The sequence below is a fragment of the Artibeus jamaicensis genome, unplaced genomic scaffold, assembly GCF_021234435.1.
Source record: "Artibeus jamaicensis isolate MK-2021 breed Jamaican fruit bat unplaced genomic scaffold, CSHL_Jam_final contig_1015, whole genome shotgun sequence".
Lineage (NCBI taxonomy): Eukaryota > Metazoa > Chordata > Mammalia > Chiroptera > Phyllostomidae > Artibeus > Artibeus jamaicensis.
In genome coordinates this window covers 17453031-17466638 of record NW_026521194.1, presented here as the reverse complement: position 1 = coordinate 17466638, position 13608 = coordinate 17453031, and the positions used below count along the sequence as shown (strand labels likewise).

The 13608-nt window shown below is 42.4% G+C and overlaps 1 protein-coding gene and 1 non-coding gene across 2 annotated transcripts in view; one reads left to right on the top strand and one right to left on the bottom strand.

Annotated features, from left to right (window-relative positions):
* The window catches only part of DYTN (dystrotelin), a 43903-nt gene extending 40489 nt beyond the window's left edge, over nt 1-3414 (bottom strand). The window contains exon 1 of the mRNA XM_037165888.2: nt 3396-3414. Within this exon, the coding sequence (XP_037021783.2) occupies nt 3396-3414 (19 nt within the window). The remainder of the gene's footprint in view (nt 1-3395) is intronic.
* A 1552-nt stretch (nt 3415-4966) lies between these two features.
* Nucleotides 4967-5103, top strand: LOC128626602 (U4 spliceosomal RNA). Its single transcript, XR_008390569.1, has one exon. It is a non-coding gene; the product is annotated as a U4 spliceosomal RNA (small nuclear RNA).
* The last annotated feature ends 8505 nt before the right edge of the window (nt 5104-13608 follow it).

Here is a 13608-nt window from a genome sequence, read left to right as displayed (position 1 = left end):
CTGTTTTCTGCATGAAGCTGGGGCCAAGCTCACACAGAGTGAGTAGTGAGAGGTGGTAGAGTAGACTACTGAAGCAAGGATGAAGATCTGAAATTGTTACAACAGGAAGTGAGAGAAGGGACCAGTCACAAACTGCGGAAAGAGCTGCCGAGCAACTTTGCATCTCCAGTATATCTTGTGATAACAAATCTCAATTAAATAAGAGTTTATTTGCCTAACGCTTACTTGGAGGCAAGGTTTTACACCCAAGCAAGTTTTAAGCCCAGGACTTACTTGTATTTATGCTGCAGGAAAGATGTCTTGAAGAAAATAAAACTATTTTCAAGTTTAGTGTCATCTGATTACTCATAAAACTCAAAACATTGGGAGTGAGTAGTATGTGTGCTCCAGAAGTATTTGTGATGAGAAACACAGTCAGCTCTTTAGCCTTTGCTAAGCAGGCCCTGAGAACAATGAATAATAGACTACCCTGTGGATTTTATTGGTTTGAACATGTGCAGCAGGATAACTTATGGCACATTACTGACTTCCTTGTTCTTGCAGCAGTGGGAGAATTGAAAGAATGAAAAGGCAGTGTTTTGATATCCATTCCCGTGTGTGTTCCAAGATCTACGTTTCTTTTACACCCTTCAGATATTTAGCAGCTTCTCTGTGTCTGAGGGGCCACCTGACACCAACGCTACTTAGGCCTCCACATAAAAAGCCGACAAATAATCAATGCCACCCATGGAAATGGGAGCGTTGGAATCAGCACTGCTAGAATTTCGTGGACTAAATTCGGGGGGAAGTTGTTCTTCTGAAGCAACATGGAGGCACTGGTTCATCAGAAGGAAGGTGAACGGTGCTGGGTGGCCAGAGTAACAGCTTCCCGCTGAGAGGGTCTGTGGCACCTCGGGTACCACCTGGATCCCCCACTTCCTGAATCCTCTGCCTCATCGAATCTCCTGGCTCCTCGTCCCTGGCCCATGTGTACATGCCGGACTCTCCCTTGCCTTTGACAATCGCTTTGATTTCAGCGTTGTTCCAGCTGTGGATCTGTCTGTTTCCTGGAGGCAGAGAGAGGCCGATGCTGGGATGGGATGTTGGGAGAGGTCTGTCTGGAGACGGGGTGTTGGGGCTGTTCCCAGGGCTGCCCTTCCTGGCAGTTTCCTGAGTGGAGAGAATGACTGCACGTTGTAACTTTGGAGACCAGACACGAGCCTTGGCAAGGATTTCCGTGCCCAGTCTTGAGAGGGAGCCCCACGTCTTCAAGTGGCCCCCACAGCCAAAGACACAGAGCCTGGCAAGGGGTGGTCACAATGACATTTTAAACCAGATGTTCAGGATAAAAACCGTAGAGGTTTCTGTCTGTCTCAGAGGGATGGCTTCTTCTCAGACTGAACTCATTGTAAATTTCATACCAAGCAGTGATGTGATAAGTATTTTTGGTTTGGAAAGGAATGCTTCTTGGCCTCGAATATTGTGGGGTGAAGTCCTAACTGCTGAGTGCCAGGTGCTATGCTAACTCCAGGTTGGATGGCAGCGCTGAACCAACCAGCGCTGGATGTGGGCCCCTCCTGGAGGAGTCGGACCACAGCAGAGGCCTCTCCCTGAACAAGTACCCATTCCAGGACCAACGTATGACTCTACAGTGAAGCATCCACCTCAAGTGAATGTGGGCTTTGCATACAAATGCCACCAGACAAGAAATCTTGTTTAAAACCTCCACATGTTTTTCTTTTTTGAACAAGTACATCAAAAACCCTACAATTTGTCCTAAATCTTTTGTTATTGAGTATCTCCTTATTTGTAAAAAAAATAATCCTTCTCAGATAAGAGTTCAAAGTTAGGGTATGGGAGAAGCCAGAGACACCTCTGCCCGATGCCCTGAGCAAATAAAATTGAGAATAAGGATACTAGTCTGGTAACAATTCACAGAAGTGTAATGCCCATTCCTTTTCTTTCTTCTGGAAATCGGCCCATTTCTGTGCCCTGGTTCCTCTCAGATGTATCAAATGAACACAGAGAATCAGCAAACTGGGGACTCGGCAGGTTCCCAGCTGCTGCCCTACCACCTGGCCTGTCACCATCTTGTCAAATTATGTTTGCAGCGTCATCTGAGGAACTTGTGCAGCAGAACACGGCAAGCTGTGATGCAGGGCAGCATGCAAAATGAGTGTGCGTCCCAGGCAATTCACCCCCAACCCTGCTTCCTCAAGGTCCTTTTTTATTTTTCCTGCTGGTGGGACATAATGCAAGAAAGGAAGAAATTGCAGGCTGTAACAGGCCCAAAGCTATGAACAAAGAAGCTTTAGATGTGTAAAGAAATAATAACACACGCAACATCTGGTCTTGTTCCTGGGAGCATTTTGACTAGGAAACATGTTTCTCTTTAAATGACTCTTAATTTTGTTTTAGCCAAATCCATGTGAGTCATTTTCTACAGATATGAAGAATGTAATAAAATCTCTTTCAACTGTCCACCATCTAGTTTGATGACCCAGAAATAGATGTTTTAGGCCATTGGTTGTCAAAGTGTGGTGTGAAGGCAAGGGCTTTGGTGTTGCTTGTGAACTTGGTAGAAATGCACAGTCTGGGGCCCTGCCCTTGGCCAGCAGAGCCACAAACACTGGAGGTGAAGCCTGGCACTTTAACAAAGTCTGCAGGTGATTCTGACTCACACTAAATTTGAAAGCCATACCTTTAGGGAGAGAAAATTGGGCTTCAACTGTGTTATCTAGTGTCGTGTGCTAAGGTTATTAATAGGAGGTTCCAAATTTGGGAAACCCAAACATTATGAATTACTCATAATGTTTTAGATCAATAACTTGAGTTGTTACAGAGTTTTATATAGAACAAGTACAGTTAACAATCTAGATTTTAGCTAGGGGAATAAGGCTGCAACTAGATCCAGCAATAAAAATGGCATAGACCAGTTCTGGGCCCACACTGGTACTCAGATGTGTCAGAAGAAAGGGAAATTGGTTCCCTCACACCCATTTATTAAATACTCATATAACAACTGCTGTGAGATCTCTCTTCCAACTTTGGGCCCACATTTACTGTGAACTTCACCCCTGACATTCAACTATCTACAGTGATGTCATTTTAGCAGTAAATTATGAAAATAATTTAAAAGTAAGCTACTTCTTGTAATTAAAATGTAATTAATATTGAGACCAAATCTTCTGCTAAATTATTCTGGTGCTTTGGAGACCATGGACCAAATACTCTTACATAAATTTCTGTTTAGAAGAAAAAGTCTTTTAAATCACCCAATAGGCTTTTTTTGTTTTTTTTGGCCAAAAGTTCACCAAATATCCACTCTGCTTCAATTCAGAAGTTTGAAAAATACAACACATGTACCTAAGTTTTTGCTTACAAACTGTGCTCAGAAACTTGACAAAAATACCCACCTTGTTTGTCTGGGTCCATTTCAGGAATTTCCTGGCAGGGCAGATGGCAAGACGGTCCTCCTGGCAGAAAATGAACCGGTCTCTTAAGCAGAAAGTTTTACAGCAGAAGAAAGGGAGTGGGGGACCAAAAGGCAACTAAATGTCATTTCACCCGTGGAGCAAGAATGTGAGGTGTTTGGGGAGACTCTGCAGGCTCTTGGGAGGGTAAAATGAAAGAACGTAGGGGTAGAAGCTTTTTACACTTCTGGGAATTTAGATCTGTATCTCCGAAACAGAGACTGTCTCCTGAAACTAAAACCATGACTGCTTAGAACTTTTGAGGCATTATAATTTTAAGAGTGAACTGGATTCTTATTTCAAGAAAATGTAATTTTGCTTGAATTTTAAAAGACAAAATTTGAATCTCTCAATGCTTTAATTTTTTTCAGTGCTTAAATTTCTAACACCACTATGCTAAACAATTCTACATATTAAATTTCTGACAAATACTATTCCATTTAAACACCTCATTACACACAAATTTGTATATAGAATTCATTTAATATTTATTTTGAAAAGAGTAATACATTAGCTACCTGTCATTTCACATTGCAACTATTGTTCAAACTCAATATATATACATATATGTTTGCTTTTAACAAAAATGGGTTATGCTGTAAGAAAACATTACATAGTTCTTAGAAAAACACATTTCTTATCATATGCAGTTGAAAACTGTTTTTAAAAAGTAACATGATAATTAAATTTAAATAGTACTCTCTTCCCTTCTAATGAATAAATTAAGGACAAATTATTGGGCAGGTAAGTAGTATTTTACAAAAAAGAGAAGCTAATGGTGAAACTGGTTACATTAGTTCTTTAAAATCATGGTAGTAATAATGGTTGCAGATTTGCCAGCACTAGGAAGGTTTCAAATATACTGAGGATTTGTTTTGAAAGTCGTATTCAGTGAAATCAGGGAAGAACTGTGGGTGTACAAACGCTCCCCCAGATCTTCCCAAAGTCCCTGGGCAGGAGCAGAGGGTCCGGCCTCTTGCCCCATCAGCAGTACAGCAGGAGACACGACTGTGGCCTCCACCGGGGGCCTTACCTTTCTTAGTTTCCTTGGAGAAGCATTTAGGCAAACCTTCTGCATAAGTTACTCAGCAGTTTTGGAAGAGGTAGAGCTGAGTCACAGCAGATTTCCAGATGTGGCATTCCTAAGGAGCGTGGGTGTCTTGTCCTACTGCCCAGCCACTGCACGCAAAGCTGCACCGTTTTTAAGGGCTCACCGAGTGCATTCATTAGTAATAAAGATCTTGAATAATGTATGGCTACTCCAACCTCTCTGTTGCAAGGGGCTATTTCCGTATTAATTTCAAGTGCAGGCGAGGCACGTAAAACGTCTTCTCGGAACTCTGAAGAGCAGCAGTGAGCGTGGAGGTGAGCAGACGGCCAGAGGAGCCCTGCGTGCCAGGTAGCAGCCACCTTCCTGACCTTCCAGGCAAGCACTCAGACTGGCATCGAATTTATTTGATTAATTCTTTTACAAATACAGAGGTAGGGACACATATTTTTAAAAGCACCAAATAAGCTTTGCGCAGTGGCAGTATCGTAGCCAATGAGGTTTATCCGAGGCGCGATTATTGCTAATAAAAGCACCAAATATCATGCAAAATTATTATCCTTCAAGAGGATAATAATAATTTTCTACAAAGGCACACTTCCTCTTAAATTTTGAGTGTAATTTGATAATATGCTTTTAGAGAAACTTGGATTAAAAATAAGGACATTCTAATCCTAATAGGGTTAAAAAAGAAAAACTTGCCCCATGAACCAAATGTATCAGAACTCCAACAATAAGGTGTTTAGGCTGCCAGGGAGGTAGGGAGTCGATTTTAATAGAAGTTAGAGCGCAAAGCCCGGGCGTGAGCAGTGCGGAGAGCCGGAAAGTCTGGGAGGCTGCGGTCCCGGGGTGGGGGCGGGGCAGGAACACAATTGTCATAGACGGTCACCAATCCACATGCCCTATACCAAAACTCTACTTTGAAAAGTGAGTACAACATCCAAACATGGGCAATCCGTTCCTCACTTTTGAAGAGTATTGGCATCACAGTATTGGTATCTTAGAAACCGAAACTTGGGACTTAAAAAAAATTGATTAGTAATGGGGCAAAAATTGGGGTCAAGTGGACGGGGCAAAACAATCCATTGTTTTTCTCTGTATAAATCTATTGATTTTTCTGGGAGTGGATAAAGCAATGTAGGAAGAGAGCAAGACTGTCTCCCATGGAACGTATGCCCGAGTGCTGCAGCTCAAAGTTGAAATCGAATTTAGAAGTTTTATATTCCGTCACATCCACACCAGACGGAGCGGAGGTGCTGGCAACAGAGGGTGATCAGAATGTGCTCCTGAATGCTGCTGTGTGCAGAGGCGAGCATATTTTAGGGATTGATTAATTATGTGGATCAAGAATCCCGATACTAAAAATAATAGAACAATTATAATAATAATTATGTGCATATGGTCTCTCTCTCTCTCTCTCTCTCTCTCTCTCTCTCTTGCCACTCGCCCCCCAGCAAATATCTTATTGTAGTTTACTCTCTACTCATCTTTTTACTTAAAGGAAGTACTTGACAGCTTCTCTGTGGCCCATCCACATCACTACTCCTGCAATAATTTGGGGCATTGTTAAGTAAAATGAGGGTTACTTGAACACAAGCACTGTGACACTTCCACAGCTGATCTGATAAATGAGAAACTGCTAAGTGACCAAGGGTAGGGGGTGGAGGGGCAGTGTGCATACAGGGTGAAGACCGTGGAAAACCGAATAATTTATGTCCTCAGGGGACAGAGCAGGACGGTTTGAGATTTCATCATGCTTCTCAGAACAGCATGCAATTTAAAGCTCAGGCTCTATGGTGTGTTTCTGGAGTTTTTTCTTTTAATACTTTCGGATTGCGTCAACCACAGGTAACTGAAACTTTGGAAAACTAAACTGGATGCGGGGGACGACTGCTCTGTCCTCCACGTGTAATTCTGTATTTTATATTAACCTGGAACAAAGGTGTGGTAGTAGGTATAGTGATTAAATCAGTTTGCTCTGTTCTCCAGCAGGGAGTGTTTGCTAGAGCAATCCGATCATCCCGTAGAGGTTCAAAGGTATGGCAGTTTTTATACATCCTGAAAAGTACAGCCCGCTGCGGATGGGCTCACTGTTTCCCACAGTCCCTACAGAGAAGAGCGTCTGCCCGCGTCTCTCTTCCTAGATGTTCGCCTACTGCAGAGGCAGCTGCTTACCTGATTGGTCAGAGTTTGACATCTACTGTGAAGAATATCTCTAAGCAGCGAAGCCACTGCCTTGAAAGGTGATGTGTGTTCATGGCTGTGTTCTCTGTTCCAGTTTTTTTCACCTGGGTCCTGCTGACAAGTGATTGGCCTGCCTCATTCACGGGGAACAGAACCGGGCGCTCCACTGCGATTTCTCCGTCTGAGTCACGTTTTCCCGTCTAGCTCAATGCTACAACAGCCCCAAGAAGCCCTGCTGATTGAGGGGCGACCACCATATGCCCCGCTGTGCACAGAGCACCAGGTGTCTTCCTGCCCCGTTCTTGTGGTCACACTCCTTTGGTTGAGGTCCCCACAGGTGAGGCAGGGGAAATAGTAGGATTAGGGCCCAAAACCTCACCCAAAGTCCTCAACACAGACAGTCGTTAAGATTTCTTCACAATAACATTGAATGAAAAGAAGCAAATGTTAGTCATGGTTTTGAATCGTGGTAGTCAAAAGCAATGCAGCAGCATTTGAAATTTCACTGAATTTTCAGAAAGTAAGTTGTATCTTAAGAACTATTTAAAACTACAGGGAAAGCACAGATATCAGCTGTTTTTAACGTAACTCCTGGGCTTTCAAAAGTTCCTAATTGACATTTGTAAAGTGTCCCGTTAAGTTGAAAATATTGAACATATTGGTTTGACTACTGCTGCTTTAAATAAAAAAGACTGTACTTTTTCCTTAAACCATGTAATGATATGGTAAAAATAGTGGGCTTTTCTTTTAAAATTCAGGCCACATCTGGTGTCACGAAACAGAAACCAATTCAACCTATGCTAAAGTGAAACTGTGATTTATTATGAAGATAACTAAACCAGGGAAATCCAAGGAAAGACAACACACCCTGGGTCTTACCCAGGTGGCGAACCCGACCAGCTCGCAGGGCTGAACAGGCCGAACACTGTGGCCTTCAGTTCACATCACCCTCACTCACACTCCAACTTACCCATTTTTCTCAGTTCAGTTTTTCTTTAAGAGCAAGAGAAAATCTGATTGGTTCTCCTTGAGTGAGGTGTGTCTATTTGGGCCTAATCAGTTGAGGCGAACATGGTAAGAAAATCTGAGCAAAGGTGGCCACCTAGGCCCATGTCTTGGGTCCAGCCTTCAGGAGGAAGCAGTTCTCTCTGAAGGATGAACAGGCAAGGGCATAACGAGGGACAAATTATTTTATTGTAGTTCAAAAAACAATGGACACCAAACTATTTGTGAGAAATTAATAGTAAACGAACCTGTGAGTGGATTGGCAAATTGAACTTTGACCTTTGTGTGTGTGTACTGTCAAAATGTTATTTAATTGTTGAGCACAATATTACCTAACACTAAAGTAAATCTTCCAAATTATTCTTCCCTAAGCACAGACATCATGGGTCTGTGTGTATTTATGATGACACCAAATACTTCCACAGTTGGCCTAATTTGATCTATTACTGTTTCGAAGTTCTGCCTTCATAGTCTGTAAAAGGAAGAAAAAAGGAAAACATGTAACAATTTAAAAAATACACTAGTAACATCTGTTTTTATAAGCTTTTATGTGCTCCCCTTTCCTTCTGTTTTCCGGATTTCTGTTTCAATCTGAGTCAGAACCTGTGGGGGTGTGTGTGTGAGGGGGATCCTAAGAGGGAAATAAACCATAAGACCATCATTAGCTATCTTCATCGAACAAAATTACATTCTGCCCTCTTTGCTGATCTCAGTTTATTCCCATTATGTTTAGCCTCTCTGGCTCCTCCGCCTCTCGTTCTGAATTTTGTTCGCAGTGACACCGTCAGTTCCATTCCCTCTCTTGGTCCTGCTTCTCCTCTGCCCGTGAACTCTAATTCCCCACAGTGAGCCCCCCTCCAAAGCCCACTTTACTGTTCATTTTCCGAATGGAAGGTGCTCTAGATTAGTTCATTTGATTAGATATTCAAATAAAAATTAGATGTGAGTAAATATCCTGATTAGTTGACCACACAGAAACCTACATCAACTTTGCTTTCCTTAAGTATGGGGACAGCTCAGTTATCTACTTTGAAAATCTGGGTCTGCAGATGTTTCCGTGTTCATTTCCTTACCCATTCACTCCGACGGAAGGACTGGGTTGTCGCTTTCATGGTCCTGGTTATAAAAGCAGGAAGCTGGGTTCTAGGAGAGTCAGCAAGGCTGACCCTGGGGACGTGGGAGGTGGGAGCGTTTGGAAAGAACCCTGACACGGGGACCTGATCTCTTCTACCCAGTTCCATTTATGGAGTAAGAAAAGACTATTGAATGTTTTGTCTACTACCTACCATTTATGGATACTCAAGTGAAGGGTTTTTCAGAGTTGATTTTAGGAATCAGATCTGAAAAATCCACTGAGGTAAATAGAGAATTAAAAGAACAAAGTTTTTAGTATTTAAAGCACATTGATTTTTGCAGTTATCCTCAGTTTTCCTGCTGCTGTTCCTTCCTGTCCAAGTCCCTCTGAATGCCTGGCTCTGTTCAGGAGTTGCAAGCAGCCAGGTAGGTCACTTTGAGATGGAGCCTCAGCCCACGACAGTGACTTACCAAGGTGACTTTCTCTCTCACATCCATGTTTCTCTCCCTCTTTCTCCCTCCCTTCCTCTCCCTCTAGAACTAATAAAAAAATTAAACTAGTTAAATTGAAAAATTTGTTGATATTTATATCAATCCTTCAAAGCATTTATGAAGTGTACAAGAAGAAATGAATTTATTACAAAATTACTTGTTACTGAACTATGTTCTTCTGACCACGACATCGCTAAGACCAAGCCACTTGAGGCGTGACTCTCACTCAGCCCTAGAGACGGCTTCTAACTCGATGGACTTACCATGAAGCATAACGAAAACTTTTTGGTCCTCTTGGTTTAGATCAGAATGAGAGCTAGCTGGGTGTTCTAACCAAAACAAGATAAAACATGCTGGGTTTGAATATAATCAACAATCTGTGAGATGTTTTAAGTCAGTATTTTCAAACTTTGTTGACCATGACTCGCAGTAAAAAAAAATAATGCATTTTACATGTTTCTAGTCTCATACGTGCACTTGTGTGCAGAGAATAAAACAAAAACCTACGGGACACAAGCTTTTCCCTCTTCCAACTTCTCAGCCCTTTCTTATCTTCTCCACTTACCTTTTTCTGTCTATTTAATTCTAGTTCATTGGGAAAACATTCTGGTCTCCTTACCACTTTATTATCAATTTTATTCTAGTTCAAAACAAATGCTAGTTATTAAACTTATTTCATGACTCACTTAAGTTTTTTCACAGCCCACTTAACCCATAGTATGGGATGTATGATGCTTTATTTCATTCTAATGCTCATCAACCTATAGCCTCCAAACAAACTGAAATCAACCCCATCATCTCCACTTTATCACCACTAAATTTCTTTCATCTGCATATGATTATTTGTTAGAGGGTCTAAGAACCCAAAATGTTAATTAATGACCTAAATTGTTCCAATGCAGAAACTAGGGAACACATACTCTACAATTTGGCTTGTCTCCCTGTGTCCTGGGCAGCTGCCGGTCGCCCTCTTCCTGACAGGTCTCCCAGTGTTCTTGGCTCTCCCACCACAGCCTTAGTGCCCTCCATCCTTCCCTGAGAGTGCACCTGTCTACTGAGGAGAACACCAGTTAGGCCCGCCGGCACAGTGGTGCTGCCACCCTGATGCCTAGAGATACTGTCTATCTGAGTAGGCTCTTAAGATCTCTAGTTTGTCCGAGACGGAGTGCACCACGCTCCTCTGGACAGTGGTTTGGGCTGCATGATCATGCTCTGGAGGGCGAGTGATAAAGCAGATTAGCCCTCTAAGCCTGATCTCCCTCTCTATTATGCTTTGTCCTGCCACCCACCCACCACATCGCTGAGCTCCCAACCAACCACACGACCCAACAGCAGATGTCCCCTACCTACCCTTTTCAGCTGTACTCATCCTGTTTGGATCTTCTGCTCTCGCTCAGCTACCCAGCTTACTTACTGTCTTCTGAATACAATTTTACACTGTCTCAGGTTCGTATTTCTGGCCAGGCCTTGATCACCTGAAAGGTCTCCTTTGCCCATGTTTTTTTCTCTGGTGGGATAACTTTCACAACCTCTTTCCAAGCCAATCCTCCACTTGAATACTTCCTTTTCACTAAATTACGTGAGTAATTCCTACTCATTCTTCCAGACTCGGCTCCCATTTCACTTCTTCCTGAAAGCCTTCCATCCCACTCCCAGTCTGCATCAGGAGGCCTCCTCTGTGGTCCCATCACACACGGGGCCTCTCTGGATCGTTACACTTCTCAGTAAGGTAGTCTTGCTATTTCCCATGTTAGATGGTGAGCACTTGGAGGACAAGACCAATGTTTGATTTATGTTTATGTCCCTGGCACCTACCACAGTTTTTTTATTGTAGTAAAAATATGTAACATGAACTCGACCTGTTAACAACATTTTAAGTGTACAATCTAGTATTTTTAACCACATGCACATTGTACAGTAGATCTCTAGAAGTTTTTCATACTGTATGAATGAACTGCTACAGTTTCTGAATAAAAGCCCCGTTGACTATCTTTAGCCATCTCAGGTCACAACTAGATTTCAAGATATTATTAAATTTCCTCCTTCATACAATAGAAGAATCTTTCCTTTCCTTATAAGTTCCTAGATTACTTATTATAAATGTTCTTTCATTTTGACCTGTCTTGACCTCAGTTTCATTGAGCTTTTTAATTCATTGCATATCTTAGCATCTACCTTTATATGTTCTCATGGCTCCTGTCCCCGAGATGTGTTTGTGTGGCCTCCATCCCCTTACTGTGTCCCTCACTGTCTCTCATAGTGACTAGCACATAGGAGGTGCTCAATGAATGTCTGGTAATTTCCTCCAAAGATTTAATAGATTTTAAATATGACTCCAATTGATATACCTACCATCTGAGACTTGCTGATTTTCCTGGTTGTCTTTCTTGTCAGCGGAGGTGGTCTTTTTAGTTTCTGAAAGTCAGAAAATTAAGTATTAACTTAATTGAAAAGATTAAACAATTCTCCTATATGAATCGTCTCATTGACATGGCAATAAGCAGAGCTGCCCAAACTCTGCAAAGTTCTGATTATTTTCAAAGCTCTAATCTTGGAATCCCTGGAACAGTGCTTTGGGCAAAGTCCAGTGATGACTGAGTTGAGATCAGTCAACTCCATATACACCTTAACCTTTGTTAATAAAAACAGCATAAAATCAGGTCATTTTCTTTCACAAAACCCTCTGTAATGCAAGTATTATGGGAAATTTAGGACTAACTACCAGTCGATGGAGTCAGATTTAGAATGGCTGCTTTATAGCCCATTATCATGAAAGGAATTTACAGCTTTAGAAGTCAACCTAATGAAGGAAGCCACACAGAGGGCTTCTAAATTCTGAGAATAAAAGCTTTTGCCTTTAAGTCAACTGCTCATCAGACTTTCATGCCCACACCCTCAGTCTCTGCACTGCCTCTGGGCTTTGTTTGGTTCAGCCCACTCCTGGTGACCCGCCCACTCCTGGTGACCCGCCCACCAGCCAGACTGAGACTGAGTCTCCCAAGCCCACCCTCTGCCATAATCTCTCGTCCCTGCAGTCTCTCTGCCCTTCCTCCCACTTCAGTACTTTGACCTTTGACCTCCCTAAACGCTCTCTGGTCTGGACCCAGGGCAGCAGTTGTCCTGTCTCTTGCCAGTTTTTGTTCTAACCAGTTAATCCATCCTGAAAGGGAGCCACTGTTTTAATCGGTTGAAATTTATATGATACAAGTTGTTAAATACTTTCAATACCATTCCCACCTGGGGCTTTTAATTTTATTTCTATTTATTACTTCCTTCTTATCCAATCTAGACCCCTATAGTTCATCATTTCATGGCTTTCTTGCAATTATCCTGAACTTCTTTGACTCACCTCCTTCCTTCCAAAATGGTACGTAAAATGTCAAAACTGCTTATTTTCCATTTCTATGTCCAATGCCAATGACCAAATTAGTTTAGCACCCATTTAGGTTGCCAAAAAAACAAGAGAAAGTTGAGATAAATATATGAGAAAAATAATGATTTGATATTCCAAATAAAGGCATCAAGTAAACATTCAGAATTTTGTTGGAATACAGTGTAGTGCTCTTTTTATTTTAATTGCATTATTCTGATTGCAGGGGCGGCAGTACCCTCTGATAATTCAGATCTTACTACAAATCCTGCATCTGGGTTTCCATACCTGCATCCAGGTAGATGAGCATCTTAATAGGAAATCACACAGCCCTACACTGGAGCTGCTACAAATTCATGGTTTCTAACTTCTACTGAGCCCTCAGATAAAAAAAATTCTGTGTTTTTCCATTGTCCTCTTTTCCTTTCCTTTGAACAGTTATTTCAAACCTTCACCTCTTCCCTTCTAATGCTAGCCTTTCCCCTAGTCTTGGGGATCTGGTCTTGGTTGCCATGTTGGATTGGGGGTGGGGTGTCGGATCGGAGGAATACCCCTTCCCCCAATCCAGCATGCTTCCCTGCATCTACCTCTTCCCTTTGCTTGGGCCTTCACAGGGAGACACTTCCTGTTTGAAGCTGATCCCCTGTTCCGGAGCTTGTTTACTAATGCTGGGCTAAGGATCTTTCTCCTCACTCCCCTCTGGCTTCATCCTCTCCTTCTTCAATGGTTGTTGAACATTAACCAGGGACATGTGCCCATCATCCACCAGACATTTGTCACCCAAGACATTTGCTCTTAGGTGCCTCTTGAATATCTGCTCCTCCTATATTCCTTACCTTAATCACAGCTTTCTCACCTTTTTCATGACTTGGTATGCATGGCTAATAACAAGGACAATAGAGACAACCAACCTGGGGACTCCAGCTGCCCCAGACTCAGACTCTGGGGCCAAGGAGATCAACGGCTCCACACACCCCACCCAT